Source organism: Gavialis gangeticus, unplaced genomic scaffold (assembly GCF_001723915.1).
Source record: "Gavialis gangeticus isolate Ggan-Ray unplaced genomic scaffold, GavGan_comp1, whole genome shotgun sequence".
NCBI lineage: Eukaryota > Metazoa > Chordata > Crocodylia > Gavialidae > Gavialis > Gavialis gangeticus.
This window is the reverse complement of record NW_017729027.1, coordinates 51260813-51282762: the sequence shown is the minus strand read 5'-3', so window position 1 is coordinate 51282762 and position 21950 is coordinate 51260813. Positions and strand designations below refer to the sequence as shown.

At 46.0% G+C, this 21950-nt stretch overlaps 1 protein-coding gene across 1 annotated transcript in view; it reads left to right on the top strand.

The window, feature by feature from the left end:
* The window catches only part of PXDN (peroxidasin), a 168096-nt gene that overhangs the window by 17420 nt on the left and 128726 nt on the right, over positions 1-21950 (top strand). The window contains exon 4 of the mRNA XM_019520343.1: positions 10852-10923. Within this exon, the coding sequence (XP_019375888.1) occupies positions 10852-10923 (72 nt within the window). The remainder of the gene's footprint in view (positions 1-10851; positions 10924-21950) is intronic.

The following is a 21950-nucleotide window of genomic DNA, read 5'->3' as shown; positions in this document are numbered from 1 at the left end:
ACTCCCTGCCCCCATAATACTCCAGTCCTTCCTTACCCCGCATTCCTCACCCAAGAGATCCTCCTCCCCACAAAAGCCCTTTGGTATCCATGACACTCCATCTATATTCTCATGGCCCCCAGGAGCCCGTACCCCTCAAAATCCCTCCTAAACAGTTCTAACCTTGCCCCTCATGGCTCCCAACCATGGGGTAGGTGGGGCTAGAGTTGTAACTGTTCCCCACTTCCTCACAGCATGCTCATAGCTGGCCACCACTGCCCTCCACCCTGAAGATACAGAAACAAACAGTTGGGGTCAGGAGAGGACTCACTTCAGCTGCTGACAGTGCCCCTACCCAGGGAGACCAACCGCCTTTAGTTGTAGTGATGATCATTTTTCTAATTATAAAGTGGGAATTTTAATTCCCAAGTCTATCCCCAGAGAACTCGTGAAGTCAAAGACTGGCCTCTCTATTATATGGACCTAGTGCTTATTGACACAAGGACTCTACTGTGCAATCAAATAGAGTGAAAAATTAAAATGCTCTAGTAATTTAGGACTATGTTCAGTGGAGTGGGTAATCTCTCACAAAGGCATTCTTAGTGTGCCCTAAGAGTATCCACCTGGGAAATTACTGCAGAGTAGCTAGTGTAGTGTAGATTAACACTCTAACTAACCACACAATAATTTCTCTGTACAGGCAAGCCCATAATGTTTAGTTTTCTTATGTTCAAGTGCTTTCTGGTTTCTTATCAATGGGTGCTAACTGAGACTAAGTTGAATGCTTGTCTCTGTTCATTTCAATGAATGTTTGAAAACAAATGCATTTGACTACCCCTCCCTGAGTTTTCTACCATGTTTATCTTCCATTTTTGCTTTAGATGTTCAATGGGCACGTCTACACAAGATGCTGTACTGCTCCGTAGATTAATTTACTGTGCAGTAAAGTGCCACCATCTCTATGTGCAGGCACTTACTGTGCAGTAAATTAGTCTACTGCATGGTTAATATTACTACCTGCAAATAATTGACTGTGCCATAGTTAGCACAGTGTAGTATGTGTAGATACCAGCCGGGAGCAGATTTGTTTCCAGTTAGCCCCACCACAAGGGGCCACCATCAGGCTAACCCGAGGGCCACGGGACTCGGAGCTTCTCCAGCCCCAGGCCTGGGGCAGCTCTTTGCCTGCCTCAGCCTGGCCTTTAAACCTCTGCAATGACCCCAAGGGCCTGTGCCACCTGCTGCCTGCTTCTAGCCGCAGGGTTCTGCAGAAGTGGCCCCACGTTGGTGCGCAGCAGCCTGCATGCACCCTGGTCCTGGCCCCCAGCCCAGCCTCACTGTATGCCTGCCTGTCCTGCACTGTGTACTGCAGGCACCTGCCCAGGCCTGACAGACCTGAACTCTTACCTGCAGCCCTTCAGGGCCATCAAAGGAGCCACACTGGCGTCATCCCTGATGCCACACACTGTCCTAGAGGCCTAAGTGGTCCCAGCTTAAGACTGCGGAACTTGTGGTGCTGTGGGTTGGGGCTACAGCCAATTCACCTGGGTTGGGTGCTTCAACAACTACATCTATGAGGCCCTGGTGGGCCACATGCGGGAGTACTGGCACGACCAGTTGGCACACCAGTGCTGCATAAAGGTCAAGGCACTATGGGCATAGGAGGTCTGCGTCACCGACCACAACTACTGGTTGAGGACTGCCTGCAGAACCATGCCCTTTATGCAGCAGCTGAACCACATCTGTGTTCCCCAGAGCTGTGCCATGTTCTCAAGTATGGCCAGCCTGCCAAAGCCTCTGCCTCAGTAGGGGGAGGATCCCTCGGGGTGCCAGGAGCATGTCCCACCGTGGTCTCTGTCCGTGGCATTGTCCAGCAGCTCTGTGTAGGAGCCACACATCGTCACCGTCAGTGGGGACAGACTCAGACCACCAGGCATAGTGGTCACACCCCCCCAGTAAGCCCTGCACTGGGATAAGGGCCCTCCCCTCTCCACCCCTACCTTTGCTCCCAGCCCTGCCCCTGCCCCTCCTTCCTCACCTGGCCTAGCTGAGCTCCCCTTGGGCCCCTGAATTTCCCCCCTGCAATATGCATTTAGGTGGGAGGAAGTGCAAAACTTTGAGCAGCCAGTGCCCCCTCAGCTAGGCAGCTACGGGCCTCTCACATGTGGAGAAGAGCATCGATGCCAACAGTAGTGTCGTCCTCGGCTGTAAGGGAGAGGCACCAGCTGTGGTGGGGTTCTATTGTTCAGAGTAGGGTTGGATGGGATCTGTTTGGGAGGGATGATGGGACAGGGTCTGTGTTTGTGGAGGGCAATAATGTGCTTTGCAGAAAACTTTTCCCAGTGAGTTTGGTCTTGGGGGTGTGCGGTAAGTATGGGGTCTGTGGCCAGGTGCCCTATAGCAGGGGGTGCAGGAGGAGGTAGTCCACCAGCACCTTTTCCACTTGGTGGCCTGGCCCCTGCTGTCAGATGTGCAGCTTGCTTGGGGCCTCGGTGGGGGGCCTTGTTGCTATTGCTGCTGCTATAGATGGTGCTCCCGCTGTGCCTCTACTCGCACCTCATGGAAGAGCTCCCGCCCGGGCCTCACAGATGTTATGCAGCACACAGGCTGCAACGATGACCCAGGGAATGGTGCCCTATGCGACCTCGAGGTGGACCGTGAGGGTGCATCAGCATCCTTTCAGGTGACTGAAAGTGTACTCCACCGGTGCGTGGGTCCAGCCCAGGAACCTGTTGAAACGTGCTTGGCTGGGGTCCAGCTGGCCAGTGTAAGGCTGCATGAGGCAGGGGAAGAGTGGGTAATTGAGGTCCCTGATGAGTGGTGGAACTGCCACCTCACCCAGCTGTAGATCCAGCAGCCCTGGTGCGAAGAGCCTGCTCTCCATCAGAGCTGGCAGGGTGGAGTTCCAGAAAATGTGTGCATCATGGGTCCTGCCAGCCCAGATGGTGCTCACAGGTGCCCTGGTGGTCAAGGATGGCCTACATCATGATGGAATGAAAGCCCTACTGACTGCACTACAGGTGGTTGCCACAGGGTGGATATGAGAGATATGGGTCCCATCCAGGGCCCTGATGCACTGGGAGAAGGCCAGGGTGCAGAACCCTGGCACCAGCTGCAGGGGTCATTGACCAAGAGCATGGTGTGCCCAGCATGTCCTGGAGGATGCCACAGACCTCCAGGATGGCCTCCCCAGCAGTTGCCTTGCACATGTTGAAAAGGTGGTCAACAGCGCAGGCTGGCGGTTGTGGCCAGCTTGAACACAGCTGGGTGGGTCCCCACAGGAAAGGACAGTTGCATGGTGTTGGTCTGCTACTCCAGGTGCAGGCAGAGCTGGTCAAGGAGCTGCTGGATGGTAGACCAGACCATCTGGAATGAGTCTAGCCACTACTTGTCATCCCAGGTGCACTGAACAATATGCAGCCACCAGTATTTGCTGGCTGGGCAGGCCCACAGGCGGTGGGACTGGAGCCACAGGAGCTAGGGGCTGGGCAGAGGGCCAGGGGTTGATCAGCATCCACATAGGAGCTGGGGGCCTCATACACAGTGGTGAGCCTGGCCACGTGGCTGTGCAGTATGGGGGGGCAGGGAGGGCGAGTAGGGTGGCAAACAGGAGCCATTGCACAGTGGGCAAAGGTTCTGGTGACAGAGTTGGAGTGGGCTGTGCCAGCATGCTGCAGGGCTGTCTTACTGCACAGTAATATACTGCTCAGTAAACTTATATAGCATTAATTGCATGGGTAGATGCACCCAACTTCACTGTTGAGGAGAAGGTCTTTTCCTATTCTTCCCTGAAAATTTTGGATGTGACATGTCAGTTAAAAAGATGGAAGTTGTCAGTGGCCTCTGTTTTGTTAACCTAACCTTATATAAGATTTGTTTTACACTTACGTTTTTGCACTTCAATTATTTCACTTTGGAATGTAGTGTAAACATAGAACAGTAGAGCAGGGACAGAAGAAATACCAGAAGTAAAGGTATTAATGTGGATTCATAATATGTTAAATTGGAACAATTTGGTTATGTAGTATCAATGTGCTAAGAGTGCTTTCACCATTTCAGTTTACTAAGCAGATGTCAGCAGTGTTCTAAACCAAGGGTTGTCAACCGGAGGTACCCCTGGGGTACTAGGGAAGGCCCTGTGGAGTACTTGCAGGCAGGCAGGGAAGGAGCATTGCCTCCCACCACCCCGCGCTGCGCTTCCCATGAGCAGGGCTGGGGAGGGGGCAAGGGCAATGGCAACGGCACACCTCTGTGGGCTGCACAGATGCTGCCTGGCTGACCAGATGCCATGGGGGGAGTGGGAAACTTGCACCTGGTGGCGGTGGCCGCCACCCACCACCTCACATTACCACTGCTCTGCATCTCGCCGTGCACTCCCCCTGCTACTTATCTGGCCGCGTGCCACTCTCTGCTCTCTGTCCAGCTGCTGGGGTACACTTATTAAAAAAGGTTAAAAACCCCTCTTCTAAACAAGGGAAGCAAAGATAGCCCATTAATCCCAGAAAGATTAATGGGCTATTTTAAGGGGGGTGGAGTGAAGAGAGTTATTTATCTCTTAAGAGATAATTTAAGAGTGGGATGAAGAGAGTTATTTATCAGGAGCCCTAAGGTAGGGCTTAATTTTGGAAATACCTACAAACATGAGTAACTTTCTATTTTTGATTAGTTCCTCTGAATTCAATTAGATAATTCATGTGTGAAGCCACTTGAGTTTTTTTTAGAGTTGGGGCCTAAGGTTATGCTGTTGATTTCATGAGCAGATGTTTACCAGATGAGAAAATCTGCATGAATTTTTATTTTGAATTAAAAAAAAATCACTAAATGATAGTATTTGAATAAGTAAGGTCAGTATTTACCCTGGAGAGAAAATGAGTTTTGGTCAAACTTTAAAAGTTATATTTTACATAGGATAAGACTTTTTTTCCTGCAGATTTTCGTGGAGATCTCCAAAATGTAAAATTGCCATATTGGGTATTTCTTTCTGAAAGTTGTCTTGGTGCTTCCTCCTATACTGTTCCCTAGGAAGAAAGGTTAAAGGGACTGAAGGAGAGTGCTGTGGCAAGGACAACTAGAAATATTTTAACTTTCAAAATTAAAAGTTTGTAAAGAACCAGTGATAAAGGCTGATAAACTTTCTGTATACTTAAAGTAATAAATATATCAGAAATTTGTTTTTTCTCCACATTCCATCCTATCTTTTTTTTTTATAAAATGAAAGAAGAGAAAAAAAATACATGCGTGTTTTATTTTTGTAAGTGTCAAACTAGTTTGCGTTGTTGTTTTTTAAATCATTGATGTTACGGTGAATTATTGGTGTGGTTACATTGTTATAGTATTTGATATGGGATCTCTATATTAGCCAGTTTAACAATGTAACTCAGAAAAGTCGAGCAGAAATTAATTTCTTTGCAGTTAGGAAAATGTTTATTTTGCTTTGATACCAAGTGTGTGTGTGTGTGTGCGCGTGCACGCGCACATGTGTATGCATATATGCACATGAATGTATATGCATGCTCCCTTATTTCCTTTTAATTTCGGTTTGAAGTACTTGGTTCTGGATGGTATTCTTTATCACCAAAATAACTGCCTATAATCCAAACCTTGCCTAAAGTACAGCCAATTCCCATGTCTGTTCAGACTATATGGTCTCCCTCTGGAAGAGAGCATGTAAACACCACTGTTTAAAACAAAGATTCAAACGTTGTCTCCATATGAGGTAAATAATACATGCAGTATGTTTTACCCTTTCTGAGCAATGTCTCTGTTGGGGATCATGGTATTTGTATCTGTATTCATCTCTGGTAAATTAGTTGGCACTGGTACAGAAAGACTGGGAATTAAAAAATAAATGTAATGTGTTTATTTAGATTTCTGTAATGCTGTAGTGGACTACTTTCCTTTGTAGATATGAGAGACAAGGATGTGGATACTAATGTAATGTAGCACACTGAATAAAGCTAGTGGAAGAAAGGAGGATGTGGAAGGTGAAACGATAGGTGAGAGTTTCAGGGTAAACTGGTAGAAAAAACATTAAGGCTAGGGACAGACATTACACACAAACTGGTTTAAGTGATCAGAAACTGATTTAAATCTGTAACAGAATGGATGATCAGTGTACGTAAACCAGTTGGAATATGGCTGAAACTGGTTTGAGATAAACCTGGTTGAATGCAGTATCAGACTTAACTGATCTGGGTTAAACTGGTTTATGCAATGTCTGTCTCGGACCCCTTGCTGGCTTAAATTAAATCAGATTCCCCCAGCATCCTGGCATACTCTCTGGGCTGGGTGGGGCTCTGCTCCACAGCAGGGTTGGCCACTCCCTTCTACTCTCTGGCTCCAGTTCTGGCACATACTGGAGGCTGCTCCTCCTGTCCCCATCACCACTCCCTGCTAAGGAGGAATTCCCTCCTCCCCTCTGTCTTGCTGAGGAGGTATCTGTGTATTAGCTAGCAGACCACATGCTGGCTATGGTCCTTGTAGAATTAACAGACAGAATCAACAGCTAGCTGACAATGTCCCTCTTGTTTCCTTAATGGGATGAGAAACACTGACTTAGGGGGTTAGAACCACTGTTATCAATTCCCTGCTGGGCTAATCAAAGCATCCTTTAGAGGTCTGGCCATGTCCCCCTCAGCTCAGTACCGTGGAAGGAACTGGAGGGCTGGTCTAGCAACCCCCAGCTTCTAGCCTGAGCCAGTGCAGACCTTTGCCTGTATGTTTGGGATGTCTGTGCAGTTATAAACCAATTCAGCCTAGCAGGTTAGACTAACCTGCAAAGACTGAATCAATTCAGGCTTAGGCTCAGGCTTTTTGAGTGTCTGTCCCTAGCCTTATAGATATGTAGGTAAGAGTAAGGTTACAAATGACCTTATCATTAAAAACAAAGGGCCTGATTATGTAGCAGTAGACAGGAAGCCGAACAAGGAATTAAGACCAAGGAAGAAATGGTCTGTTTTAATCTGGGAAAAGATTTAATCCAGCAACAGAACATGGGCATGTTAACTGAGTGAGCAGTGAGTGGTCTGAATCCAGGCACAAGAACATTAAAATAATGAAGATGACAGGAACATGGAGAAAGCTTCTAACAAAGCAGAAGGGATAGAATAAGTGGTAGGGTTTTGAAAGGTAGAGAGTGCAGGGGAAGAAAAGGCGTGTTTATAAATTTAGGGAAACTAATGTTATATCCTCCTCCTCTCCTCTCCTCTCATCCTAACTAGTGCATATAAAATGTAGCTGTTGATGCTCTCAGTGTTTGATGGCATGATCACATCAGTTTCCCCTGAATCCACCAGGTACCTCCTCATCTGGCGTCATCACAAATTTATACTGATAGTCTCTTTATGGGTCTATATAAGTCTTTCTTCCTTCCTTTTGGACCCAAGAGTCCTAGTGTTTTGTATGTTTTCCTTCCTTCCTTATACTCACTCATTAAGTTTTGCATCACTGGCTTTGAACATTATCATTCTTTATTACTTGCTGGCACGCATCCTGAACAATCACCTCTGTCTGTCTTTGAACAACCTCCTATATGTAATGTGACCTTTTAAACTTTGTCTGCATGGCATATATCCACTTTTAAGCCCCTCTTAAAAGCCCACTTCTGCTGTGCTTTCTACACTGAATCTTTTTATCGGCCTCTTGAAGGCTCAGATCATATATAATCTCTTTTTCTCCATCTCTTCCCTCTGTTTGCTTACTTGTCTGTCTGCTTTGCTTTGTGAAGTATGCTGGACAGGAATCATCCTTTCTTGTGTTTCTGGAAATGGCATAAGTCTTTGCAGGTGTTACAGAAAGCAAGTAATAATGGCAGTATAAAATCTTTTATAAGACTAGTAAAATATAATCTCAATGCACTTTAATTCAGTGCTTTATCCATCATTTGCAACATTCTTATAGTTTGATGTTTTAATAGATTAAAGAATTTATAATTAGTCATATTGCTGTGTCCTGAATTACACTTTTAGTAAGACTAGGATAACTTTGGAGGGTATGCTTGTTAAAGAACAGAACTATATTTGCAAGGCTCCAGATACTGGAAACAGTTGAGTTTAAAAGAGCTTGTTAAACATTTTGGGTTCTTCTCCAGAGTGTTCTGATTTTTCATAGATTTGTGTAAATTAAGTCGCTATGTTACTGTGAATTTTCTGTCTCACTGTTCATGTCATTCTATTTCTTCTTAGATACTTTATTAAAGAGCTCTGCCTTGTAAGGGCTGGTATAGGTAGTATATTTGTTACAGCACATGGTCCTTTTAAACATTGTGGATTGCTATGAATTATAGGTCACAATCTAGTCAATTCACTGTGCTCCACTGAGGCATCTTTAAGCACCCTGTGTTGCTTCAGACAGGGTGCTTTTTAACAGGAAAACAGTAGTTGTATTTGTGTGGCACTTTGAGTGGACTAATTAGTACCAATGAGTGATCATGTCACTTACTGTCCCCATGTTGATTAAACATCTTTGTGCCTCAGACATGGTTGACCTTCTTCCAGGTTAGGAAGCTGTCCTCCTACAGTAGCACAGTGTGTTTGAGGATGATGCTCTGAAATGCATCGTGTACAGTGTAGATGTAGTCAGGGTCTTCAGAGAGAGAGAGCACACAATGGAGTAGGGTCACTTAAGTATTCTTTGACTGCTGCTGAAGGGTATATAAATCTATGTCCTGGCATAGTTTAAGGTCAGACCAGAAGGGCCAGTAATGAGCTCTAGGACAGTGGTTCTCAACTTGTGGGTTGCAACCCAAAAGTTGGTCGCAAGAATATATGAAAGGGTCATGAACAAACTTTAAAAATTGATCAGCAGACTTTAAAAATGGATTCTTCTTTAAAGGAGAAATAACATGGGAAACCTGTGGTTTTTCCTTTGCAGGCTGGCAGAATTCCAGCCTGCAAGGGGGTACTTGGAGCCCCCCCATTCTTTCCCCCCAACACACTGTGGGACTGGGACCCGGGGGTAGGGGGCAGTGGGTCGGGAGTAGGGGACACTGGGTCAAGACTGCTCATTGATGTTTACAAATGGGTTCTGGTACAAAAAAGGTTGAGAAGCACTGCTCTAGGAGATAGATAGGAAATAGTATTCCTCCTCTGGTCTGCAGTGGAATGGCTAGCAGATCTTTCAAGTTCTCATTACATCAGCCCAAACAACACTGGTCACTACTTTGTTTTGCCCTTTTCTCTGTTATTTTGTCTGGTCCAGCTTGCTTGACTAGTGCTCTTTAAGGATCCACAAGATGAAGAACATATGGAAGATTATATATGTAAAATACTTGGATGGCAGGAAAAATAGGAACTTAAATGTATAAGGATAAGATGAAAAGAGAGATTTTGTTAATTACCATGATCCCCCAAATTGGCAACTCTGAAACAAAATAACTTCTCCTTACCTGCAAATGGCATCTCTGCGTATAAAGTGAAAATCCTGAATTTGCCCAGACCACAATTCATTTACAGTGTACCCTCCTTTCAAATGAATTGTGAGGTTCATGTGTGCACCAGGATTTTGAAGTTAATTAAGGGAAGACAATAAAGGTTAGATTCTATTCCACCTTTTAGGATGGTTAAATGGATAAATTGAAAATCATAAATTCAAAACATATAAGAATTGTGCTGCTGCATGTGGAAAGTCCCTAAAGTCAATGTTATAAGGCCTACTTGATGTTCCTAAACGTTGCTCTGTTACAGATCTAAAATGAAATCTTGGCCCTGATGAAGTCAATGGAAAAACTCCCCTTGATCTTATTAGGGCCAGGATTTCATCCTGTGTGTTGGGTGGAATTTTCCAGTATTTTCAGCTTGGAAACCATGTTGACAAATCTGCCCAGAATATACTGTATATCATCAGGAAGCTGCTCAAGTGAGTCACTCCGTTGTCAAAATGAGAGCCAACATTAGTACATCAAAGTCTGCATTACCTTTTATGCCATCCATAGTATAAGATGTCTAATGAATTCTATTCCAATCAATCTGCCAAAAAACTGAAGACAGCATTTACCCTGATAACAAAAGCTAATGATATTAAAGGCAAAGAGGTTAGTTTCGGGCTGATTTCATGGAAAAAGTACAGTTGATAATTTAATTGTGTATATTTGGCTTCAGCTATTAAACTCTCATATTTTTTGAGAACATAGGGATTTATCTTAGCTGTCAGTAGCATTAGATATTATAAGGCTTTAACTAGACCCTATCAAACATAATAAACACAAATGTTTGCGTTGATTCATCTTGGAAGTTTTTAATTTCATTCTCTGGGAGATGAACGTATGACACGACATACATACACAAATAGGTGCTCATATGTGTAGAGTCTGGTTAGCATACATGTGGGTACCAGTGCATGCCTAGCATCCTTGCCCCTAAAGTGAAGAAACAAATATAAGATGCTTGATATTCTGAAACGCATGCATCTATGAGTATTTTAAAATTTGGTAGATTATAATCTAAAGAGCTCTATAATTTCTTTATTTTTGGTCCAGTTTGCAAACCAAGTATTAGAAAGAAAAACATAAAACTGAAGGCCTATGGTTTTTGGAAGCTACAGTTTATCCAGATGAATGTAGGGGAACGTACCACAAGCTCAAGAAGAAATTAGGGTCTGGAGAACCTCCAGAAGGACAAGACAGAGTCAACTGAACATCAGCTCACCAGCACTGGTATAAAGGCCTGCAGGGCCCAGTCTGTTCCTTTTCTAGCAGTTGAGAGGACCATTTATCGAGGAACCAAAGTATTTTTGGTGTGTACATGTGTTGTGTTTTGTTTCGTTTTCTAATGTGTAGTTGGAAAAACTATCTCCATGTGCCAACTTAATTCTTCTTTTCCAACTTAATGTAGCTCTAGTTTATGTACTAATATTACTGATTGTTTCTTGTTTCAGCTATTTGTACAAGAATGAAATCCAGTCAATTGACAGGCAAGCATTTAAAGGACTTGCCTCTCTAGAACAACTGTAAGTGCCTTTTCTCTTCTGTGCTGTCATCTCTTGGGTTGCCTATCAAAGAAAAGTGCACGCCTTTGTAATTATTTTTCTGCCTGCATGCCTTGCACGTCTGCTCTGAATGGGATATTAGTAAAAAAAATTCTATGATCATTTGCATGTGAAAAACCAAAAATGATCTCTGTCAAAGTCTTCATTTCTATGTTTGTCTTTTGTTTGTGATTTACATTTCAGTTGTTCCACTGTGCTGTGTAGTAGACAAGGAAAAGAAGCATAATCACGGACAAGTGTGTTGACTAGAAAGTTGGGATCCAGTTCTCATTTTACATACCTAGATCTTTAAAGTGATAAAACTCCTTTGACTACAGAAGAGTTACTTTTGTTTTATATCATTATAAATGAAAACTGGCTTAAGTCCCTGCAGTTTATTTCAGTACTTTTATTTAAATTGTTTTAAATTAACATACTAATCCTATTGATACATATGTAGCTAGTTATTGCCATATGTAGAAGGGGAATAAAGAGAGAACCTCACTGTCAATCATGGGGAAAGCATTTAAATAATTTTCAGTTGTCTGCTAGGAAAGTTCACAAAAAAAGTTTGAGTGAAAAATGTCCCTAGAATGAAATGCATCAGTAGCATGATAAAAAAGATCATATTTATTTTAGTTATGTGTTTGGTCATACATAACTTTTAAAACCAGAAAATATGTCAGCATGTTACATTTAAGGGCTGGAGAGTTGGAAACAACAACAGCTACATAGATACTATTGTAAGTCCTGTGTCTTAAAATTCCAATGGTCTTTCAGGGAAGTTTTGTTTTGTAAAGTGAGTTCCTGTAATTCAGATATTTCTCTGTACAGGTAATAAGGATTCTGAGATTTACAACTAATGTCCATTAAAATATGTACGTAAGAAGACAACCCTTTAGAAAAGGCACTCATAATCAATATATGTATATTTTATAGGGTGCTGGGTATTTTATTTTAAAGGAACTGGTTCTTTATAAAATATGCTAAATGTCTCCTAAATGCTTTTTTCTTCCTTCTTCTCCCAATCTAAAGCCAGCTACTGCAGCATTCTGATTAGAGTTTTTTGGGTAAATCTTCTTTTCTTTATAGAGTGTTAAACCTATTAGATGTCTGAAACTCCATCTGAAAGGCTGTAGGCATGTACATTTTTACTAGTACCAGGGGGATGAGCTGGTCCAGCCTCACCAGGGGGATGAGCTGGACCTGGAATTCTACGGTCAGCTCATGGAGGCTGTAAAGTCACGGTATGTGGTTGTCATGAGTGACCTAAACTATCCAGACATCTGCTGGGAGGAGCAGTGAGCCAGGTCCGATTGCTCACATAGGTTCCTAGCCAGGATACAGGACCTCCACCTAACGCAGGAGGTGCATAGTTTCACCAGGGGAAATGCCTTGCTGGACTTGGTCCTTGCCACAGGCGACAACCTGGTGAGGGGTCTGCGGGTACTCAACCACCCGGGCGACAGTTATCCTCGCCTGCTGGAATTTACTATCCAGCGCAGGGTGGCGAAAGCAAGCAGCAAGGCAGAGGTCCTCGACTTCTATAAGCTAAGAAGGTTAGTAGGAGAGGCATTGGGGTCTTGGAGCTTCAGTGAGATGGGAGTCCAAGACGGGTGGTTATTCCTCAAGGAGGTGATCCTCCAAGCTCAAAGGGAGTCAGTCCCAATGCGCACCAAGGGGGGCCCCCATGGCTCAGCAATGTGCCCCCATGGCTCAGCAAAGGCATCCAGGGGTGCCTGAGGGCAAAAAAGGAGATATACAAGCAGTGGAAGCAAGGGGCTAACACCAAGGAGGATTACACCTCCATTGCTCAGGACTGCAAGGAAGCTGTTAGGAAGGCCAAGGCAGAGATGGACCTAGGGCTAGCAACCAGAATTAAGGATAATAAAAAGTCCTTTTTCATAGTTTCATAGATTTCATAGACATTAGGGCTGGAAGGGACCCCGGAAGATCATCTAGCCCGGCCCGCTGCCCAAAGGGCAGGAAGTCAGCTGGGGTCACAGGATCCAAGCAAGATAAGCATCCAATTTGCTCTTGAAGGTGTTCCATGTAGGTGCTTGAACCACCTCCGATGGCAGGCTGTCCCAGACCTTGGGGGCTCAGACAGTAAAGAATTTCTTCGTTATGTCCAGCCTGAAATGGTCTTGTAGTAGTTTATGACCACTCAACCTTGTCATCCCTTGGGGTGCTCTGGTGAACAAACATTCCCCCAGATACTGGTGGTCACCCCTGATAAACTTATAGGTGGCCATCAGATCACCCCTGAGTCTGTGCTTTTCCATGCTAAAGAGCTCTCAGCGTGTTGTCGTAAGGTCTGTTTTCCTGACCTCTGTTCAAATACATAAGAAGTAAGAAGGCTGCACTGGGTAATGAGGGGCCCCTACAGGATAGGCTTGGCAATTTGGTGATTGTGACAAACAAAAAAGCTGACCTCTTTAACAAATTCTTTGCCTCTATATTCCTGAAATCACAAAACACACCTATAGGCTGGGGAACACCCTTCTTGTCAACACAGTGGCAGAAAGTGATCTTGGAGCCATTGTTGACTTCACGATGAGCATGAGCCACCAATGCGAGGAAGCGATCAGTAAGGCTAACTGCATCTTGTTGTGCATCTACAGATGCATCACAAGCAAGTCCAGGGACATGATCCTTCCCCTCTATATGGCATTGGTCAGGCCACAGTTGGAGTACTGTGTCCCGTTCTGGGTGCCGCACTTCAAGAGGGATGTGGCTAGCATTGAGAGGGTCCAGTGGAAGGCCACTTGCATGGTCCAGGGGCAGCGGGACAGGCCCTACGAAGAGAGGCTAAAAGGCATGAACCTATTCAGCCTCCACAAGAGAAGACTGAGAAGGGATCTGGTGGCCATTTACAAGCTCACCCGTGGGGACCAGCAAGAATTGGGGGAGGCTCTGTTCCACTGGAGACCACCCAGGGTTATAGTTTCATAGTTTCATAGTTTCTAGGGTCGGAAGGGACCTGAGCAGATCATCTAGTCCAACCCCCTGCCATGGCAGGAAGAGCACTGGGGTCAAATGACCCCAATAAGGTGGTCATCCAACCTCCTCTTAAAAACCCCCAGGGTGGGAGCCTGCACCACCTCACATGGAAGCTGGTTCCAGACCCTAGCCGCCCTGACCGTGAAGTAGCGCCTCCTGATGTCCAACTTAAACCTTCCCTCCGCCAGCTTGTGACCATTGTTCCTGGTCACTCCTTGCGGCGCTCGGGGGAACAGGGACTCCCCCAGCGCCTGCTGATCCCCCCTAACCAGTTTATAACAGGCCACAAGATCCCCCCTCAGCCTTCTCTTTTGAAGGCTGAACAGGTTCAGGTCCCGCAACCTTTCCTCATAGGACCTACCCTGCTGTCCCTTGATCATACGAGTGGCCCTCCTCTGGACCCTCTCGATGCTGTCCACATCCCTCTTAAAGTGCGGCGCCCAGAACTGGACGCAGTACTCCAGCTGCGGCCTGACCAGTGCCGCATAGAGGGGGAGGATCACCTCCTTGGACCTGCTCGAGATGCATCTGTGGATGCACGACAAGGTGCAGTTGGCCTTCCTAGCCGCCTCCCCACATTGCCGACTCATGTTCATCTTGGAGTCAATAATGACTCCCAGATCCTTTTCCACCTCCGTGCTGACAAGAGGGGAGTTCCCCAGCCTGTATGTATGGTGCCGATTGTTCCTCCCCAGGTGCATCACCTTACACTTGTCTGTGTTAAACCCCATCCTGTTCTCCTCCGCCCATCCTTGTAACCTATCTAGGTCCAACTGTAGCCTGTTGCTCCCCTCTATTGTGCCCACATCCCCCCACATCTTAGTGTCATCAGCAAACTTGAACAGGGTGCTTTGCACCCCCTCATCCAAATCACTGATGAAGATGTTGAACAGGGCGGGCCCAAGGACCGAGCCCTGTGGGACCCCACTTCCCACGTCCTTCCAGGTCGAGAAGGACCCATCCACTACCACCCTCTGGGTGCGACTCTCTAACCAGTTGGCGACCCATTGGACTGTATGGGTGTCTACGCCACAGTCCCCCAGCTTCCTAATGAGAATGGGGTGAGAGACAGTATCAAAAGCCTTCCTGAAGTCTAGGAAAACTATATCCACTGCCACCCCTGCATCCAATGATTTAGTGACCTGGTCGTAAAAGGCCACCAGGTTGGTCTGACAGGACCTGCCGCTGATGAACCCGTGCTGGTTGCCCCTGAGCATGCAGCTCCCTGCTGGCCCCTCCTGGATGTGTGCCAGAATAATTTTCTCGAACAGCTTGCCCAGGATCGAGGTAAGGCTGACTGGCCTGTAGTTCCCCGGGTCCTCTTTCCTCCCCTTTTTGAAGATGGGAACCACGTTGGCCCTCTTCCAATCCTCCGGCACCTCTCCAGAGCACCACGAGTGTTCATAAAGCCGTGCCAGGGGACTTGCAGTGACCCCAGCCAGTTCCTTTAGGACTCTAGGGTGAAGATCATCTGGGCCAGCTGACTTAAAGACGTCCAGCCCCTCCAGAAGCTCCCTAACTAAATCCTCACTCACTCTAGGCCAGGTTACTAGGAATAATGGCTACAAATTGTTAGAGAGAAGGTTCAGGCTGGATATCAGGAGACACTACTGTACAGTTAGCACTGCCAGGCTCTGGAATGGGCTCCCAGGTGAGGTGGTACTCTCTCTTACCTTGAGGGTCTTCAAGAGGAGGCTGGACAGATATTTGGCTGGGGTGATACGACCCTGGCACCCGTTCCTGCCTGGGGCAGAGGGTTGGACCTGATGATCTGTTTAGGTCCCTTCTGACCCTAAGCACTATGATACTATGAGTAAAGTTATCTGGTTGCCCAGCATGCAGCTTAAGGACTTGCCTGGATCTGTCGCCATCTTAGTGCCCCCAGGACCCCTGAGAAGCACAAGCTAATAAGTGTTGATAAGTTCAGACCACGCTTGCCACAAGTTTCTAGCATAGAGTTCAATGCAAAATACAGCAACTGTATCAACTTTCACTCAAATGGTGGTGATGGTTCCAGTGCCCATGTTCTGATACTAGCCCTTTTATTGTAGTACTTAGCCAAGATGTGGAGACCTGAGTTGTAGACTTAGGTACCTGACTGAGCTGTATTCAGTTAGGTACCTAAATATTCATTTATCAGAATCATGCCTACAGAAGCTGAGCCTTAAACTCCAAGTGCTAGTTACATATTGTAGTTTTTTCCTTCCAATTAAAGAATATATTTCACAGAATACTGCTAGAGCTTTTTCCTCACAGTAAAACCAAAATGCTTTTTGGGAAATCTTTGATAACTAATAGGAGTCCAAAATGCTAATTGAATTATTATAGTTTTATTTAGTTACTTTGTTTTAGAACAATGTCTATTATGTATATATTTTCTTATTTTTAGATCTTCTCAATTCTAATACAAGCACTATGCAATCTGCCTGCATACAAAAGTATATAATTGTTTTGAGAACGAATCAGTGTTATCTTTCATATTATGCCATAGTTTCTGATTGGTGATAATGTTTATCATTATCTTTTTAATTCAGCATACTGTAGTGTTTGATGATATAAGAACATTTAGAATGGTTTAGGAATATACCACACCTTACATCTGTGCAGGCATTTGTACTAGAAGTTTCCTGAGGTCCCTTCCCACGTGCTTCGAAGGGATGTTAAAGGAGAATTATATAAAGGCTCTAGAAAATGTTACATTTATTATGTGATCAGTATGTTAATTGCATAAATTGTAGCTTGCCTCACCCTTAGCCAGTTTATCAAGCCATAATATAGCAAACCTGCCACGCAGAGGCAAGACAGGCTGGGAAAGGGAGTAACAGAGGAAATATGGGTGAACTGTCTGGGGCCTTGTTTGATGATGTTTGCCAGCCTCTCCGGCTGGTCAATAAATATGAATAATTGGAAATAGGAACGAAAGGTGCAGTTCAGCTGAGGGAGTGAAGAAGAAGTAAATGGATCCAGTGTAGTGGCTCACCAGGACTTCAAAGAGAGTTAGCTGAGGGGTATTGTGTTCAGTGGGCCCTATCATATACTGTATTTACTCAAATATAAGGTGAGGATTTTCCCCCCAATCAGCATGGGGGAAAAAACCCTCGTCTTATATTTGCATACAAGGAAACCAGATTAAATACATTGCCTGTCTTTGAACTGCTTCTAAAAGCAGCATATGCACAGTAATGGAAACCAACTATGAAGTTGATTAAACAGTCAGCACAGAGCATGACGATAAAGTATATGGCCCACATAGGGCAAACATGTTGATGGGAACATACCAAAAGAATAGGTTAGTGCAATTTATCTGAATAAGATGCATCATCGTGCCCACTGAGCACAGTTACCCATAGTGTCAACTCTCTTTCAGGTCATGGTGAGCCACTACATTGCATACGTTTTGACTTTGTCTTCACTCCCACAGCTGAGCTTCACTTTTCTTTCCCGTTCCTAGTGATTCCTGCTTCTTCACTGTGAGGTGGAGCTGGACCAGGTTGCCCTATTCCTCATCTGCATGTACATTTTTGAAGGATCCGAGGACTCATGATAAGAACACCTGGTTTCAGTCATGAGTGGACAGTAATAAGCACGTGGATCATTTGTGGGGGTATCTGGCGTACCCACACATACTGAACAGTGCTGAGCTGCAGGATCACCATGACTTGAATTGCTGTTGACTCTGGTGGGGCCCAGCTCAGTGATCTGTATGGTAAATAATGACCCTTTTGGCTTTGGACTAATATCATAAATAGCTTATACTCTCTCTAAGTAAACATAGTAGCTTCTTAACCTGGCAGGGGAAATACCTTGTGCCTGTGTCCTGGAAGGCAGTTTTCCTGAAGTGCTACCCGGGAGAACTGCTCTTCTGGCATGGTTCAGTACCTGCCGAGATACAGTGGCTTTAAGCCCAGTTTATGGAAATAGGAGTCTCCTCCCTTGTTTGTTCCAAGGGCCTTATGGCTAAAGGCATGCAAAACTCGGTGGTGTCTGAACCCCAAGCCTCTGGGCTTGGGCCTGCAAGTAGGATGCTCACCAAAGGTTTTGGAAACATTTGAAGCCCCAGGTGCGGGTGGAGGATGTTTGCTGGTAGTAGGGCTACTTATGGTTCTGGACACTCGGATTTGGCATTAGTTTTGGCTAGTTTGGCTGTGGGTACAAATTTAAATAAAAATAAATAAAATAAAATACTCTCTCTAAGTAGGTGCTAAAGTGCTACCTAAAAGTGTGTTTATGGAGTACCTGTGCTAAAACTCGCAGCAGTTTCAAAAAAAGTTAAAATGCATAATTTCTGAGTGAACTAAGTCTATGGGTAATATATGTAAATTGCTATAGCTATGTTTATTTCAAGGACAAGTTGTTTTTTTTTCATTTGCTTCTCACTTCCACGCATTTAGGGAGAGCAGGTTCCGATAGCAAGGTGGGAGTGAAAGAGTTCAGAGGGAAGAATTTGGGGGGAGGGCAGAGGGCAAAGGGGCTATCTGACACCCCTCCTTCCTGATGCATTTACCTTGCTGTAACAATGGGAAGGGGACAAATTCAAGGGAAACCTCCAATGCTTAGATTTCATATCTGGAAAAATATAGTACACTTTTATACATTTTCTGTATATTGAATCTAATTATTGGGGGGTAGTTTTAGAATCAGAGTCATCTTCTATTTGAGTAAATATGGTCTCTTATTCAGATGGGCTGTACTAACCTATTCTTGTTGTAGGTTTCTATCAGCATGTGTGGCCCTTGCTTTACACTCATGCTCAGTGTTGGCTACATTTAAATCAACTTCATACTTGGCTTCCATGACTGAGCACATGCTGTTTGGCATCAGTTTCATGATAGACAATATATTTAATAAAATTTTATGCGAATGCAAGACAAGTGACTTCCCCTGTTATTTGGGAGAGAAAAACCTCATCTTGTTTTTGAGTAAATAGGGTAACTCATTCAGAGAAGCATGAATATCTTAGTTGTTGGTTTGCATCTCACTTGAATTTGAATGTTTGGCATGGAACCCAGCATCAGGCTTCAAGGAGCGGCTTTAAATGTTCCCAGACATATTTGGTTTCACGGCATGGCTTTAAATGTTTCTGCACGCGGAGAGTTTATCCAGTCGCTGTTCATGGGGACATTTAAAGCCACAACAGGCAATTTGATGCCAGGTTGACAAGTTTGTCACTTGGGGATCTCCCTTATCCCCAGCTCTCTGCACATGAACATTTGTGAAGTTGCCTGTTTGCGCCAGCATACGCATAATGGGATCTGAGGAATTTTATCTCAGATCCCAGCAATTGTTCATCCTTGCATGACAGACCTTGAATGTCTGGCATGGCAGGATGCACGATTGCTAGGATCTGCGATAAAATCATTGTATGATTAAATTTAAATATGCCAGGGACTTAAGATTTACACGTGATTTTGGAACTAGAACTTCCTACTTTCTTTTTATGTACATCTAGCACAGTGGGAACCTGACACCCAATTAAGGCCTCTATATACTACCGCCACACATACTAAAAATAATAATAAAGAGGGGAAAAAAAGGAAATGTGCTTTGATAAGAATTGATATTGGAATAAAATGTTTATTCACAATTACTTTTTTTTTCTTTTTAACACTGGGTGCATTGACATGTGTGTAGCAGGGCACTGTTGGTACCTGCCACTTTAAGGACTGAGCCAAGCAGGTGCTTGATTGCAGCGGCCATTTTAGATCTTTGGCCGCCCACATAAACAGAGCATTTTGCTGCTGGCAGGCCAGGCAGTAACATCTCCTGGCTGCAAGCCTGCTTGGAACATCCTGGAGGTAAGGGCAGGAGCTGTAGGGGATGGCTTGGAGGCTCCTGGTCCTGGGCATGACCTAAAACTGCACCCTGCTGGGAGTGGGTGGCCTGGTGGGGCTCTCAGTAATGCAGGATCCTCCAGGAAATACCAGGCCAGTTACCAGCCTGGTGAAAGGCGGGTTGGGGCGCCTTAATAACCCCAGCTTCCACAACTGGATGGATTACCTGCTAGTAGGGTTCCGAAGGTAGACCCCGGAGAGAGGGTGGGGCTATAGACTGAGAACCTGTCTTGATATCCCCTGACTGGGCAATGCTGGGGTTAGGACCGGAAGGGTCAAAGGGCTAGGGGCCCACCACGAGGGACACCAGGAGCTGAGGGCCTGGGGTTCCAACTGGCCTATAGGTGAGGCCAGGGCTAGTGTAGCCAAAGCTCCCGGGGGGGGGGACCACACACACCCATAATGGGGAACAACTCAGGGAGCTATGTAGCCTAGAATGAAGGCAGAGTAGGTCGCGTGAGTGGAGGGATCCAGGTGGGATTCAAACTGGAGGATTCTGGGGCCCAGAGTAGGGCCGGTGATGTTGACAACAATGGATGCCATCTGCGAGGCTTGGGCTGCGGTGTTGGGGAGGAACAGAACCGCAGATAGTGCCCCCTGACATTGGGGCAGGAATGGGCAGCCTCCCGCCTAATTAAGATCATTAATTAATTAACAACAGGGCATGGCAGTAGAGAAGGAGGGCGGTTGGCCCAAAATAGGTGGGTGTGGCCGTTAGTAGACGGGCCCCGAGGAGGCCCTCTGTTATAACGTGCTATTTATTTGCGGTAGGCTTATTGTGCAGTAAAGTACTGTGCAGTAAGCCTTCCTCGAGCATGTCGACGTGTGCTCAATCTTGGGGTGCAGATTTGCTCCTACTGGAACAGTCTCGTACAGGGCCACTTCTGCCCTGCTGTGCCCGCCTGCAACAGCCAGAAGGAGTGCCAGGCTCCCCCTGGTGCTAGCTGTGGGCTGGCAAGGGGGATGGGGCCAGTCCCAGTGGGCATGGGTCTAGGAGAGCTCTGCTGGCTGTAGCAGCAGCTGTCTCCTGCCCTCATGCACATCAGGAGGGAACCTGATGTCGACAGGACGAGGAGAGAGCTGCCGTTGCAGCAGGCAGAGCTTTCCTAGCTCTGTCCCATCAAGGCACACAGCTGCTAGCAAGCCTCCTGCTGTGCAGGGGGGTAGGGCTTCCCTGCCTGCCGGGGGTTACTGGAAGCTGTCCTGGGTGTGGGGCAGCTGCCGGCTCGAGTCTCCTGCCTGGCAGGGGGGAGGCAGGGAAGAGAGTGGAGCATAGGGCCTGCTGGCAGCTGCCCTGCTTGGAAGGAGCTGGCTGCTCTGGGGAGCAGCCTGAGGGGGGTGGGGGGGGGACAATCCTTGCCTGTCCCTGGAGCAGCTCTGTGCTGCGGGTGTGGGCTGGGACTCCAGCCTTCATCTGTCTCCCAGAGCAGCTCCACATGGCATGCTGGATTCCCAGCCCCTGCCCACTACCTGGAGCATCCAACTCTGTACTGCACAGAGCTGCTGTGGGAGACAGGTGGGGGCTGGGTTCTCAGCCCCTGCTTGCCCTCCAGAGCTGCCAACTCTACCCTGGGAGCCAGGATGGGCCAGAGAGCTCTCTAGTTCTGGCACTGATTGACTTCAAGCTCCTGGGGGGAGCAGGGGAGCTGAGCAGGGCCAGGGCCAGGGTCAGATAGCTTCCTGTCTCCTGTGGCCCCCTGCTGCCTAGGCTGACCAGGAGCAAATTTGTTCCCAGTTAGCATCTACATGAGTGTTACTGTGCAGTATCTTCTGCTCAGTTAGTTTACTACTTGTAAATATAGGTAGTAAACTAATTGTGCAGTAGATTAATTTCCTGCACAGTAAATGTGTGCATGTGCAGATGATAACACTTCAGTGCACAGTAGCTTAGTCCACTGCGCAGTAAAGTGTCTCATGTAGACACACCTACTGTATTTCTGTTTGCTGGCACACCCAGTATTTAAAAAGCTGTATATAATGGCTAATTTATGGAATTTAAAGACTTTTCTGCAAGGATCTGTGGTTATGAGGACTGTAGACCTAAATTGATGGAGCGCACAGGCTGCTTTTAAGCCTCTCCTAGGTTAAGACCATCCCCACTACTGTGGAAATGTGCATGCTGATGGCTTTCTTCCTCCTCCTCCCATCCCCTTTCCTCACATGACTGTTTGCCTT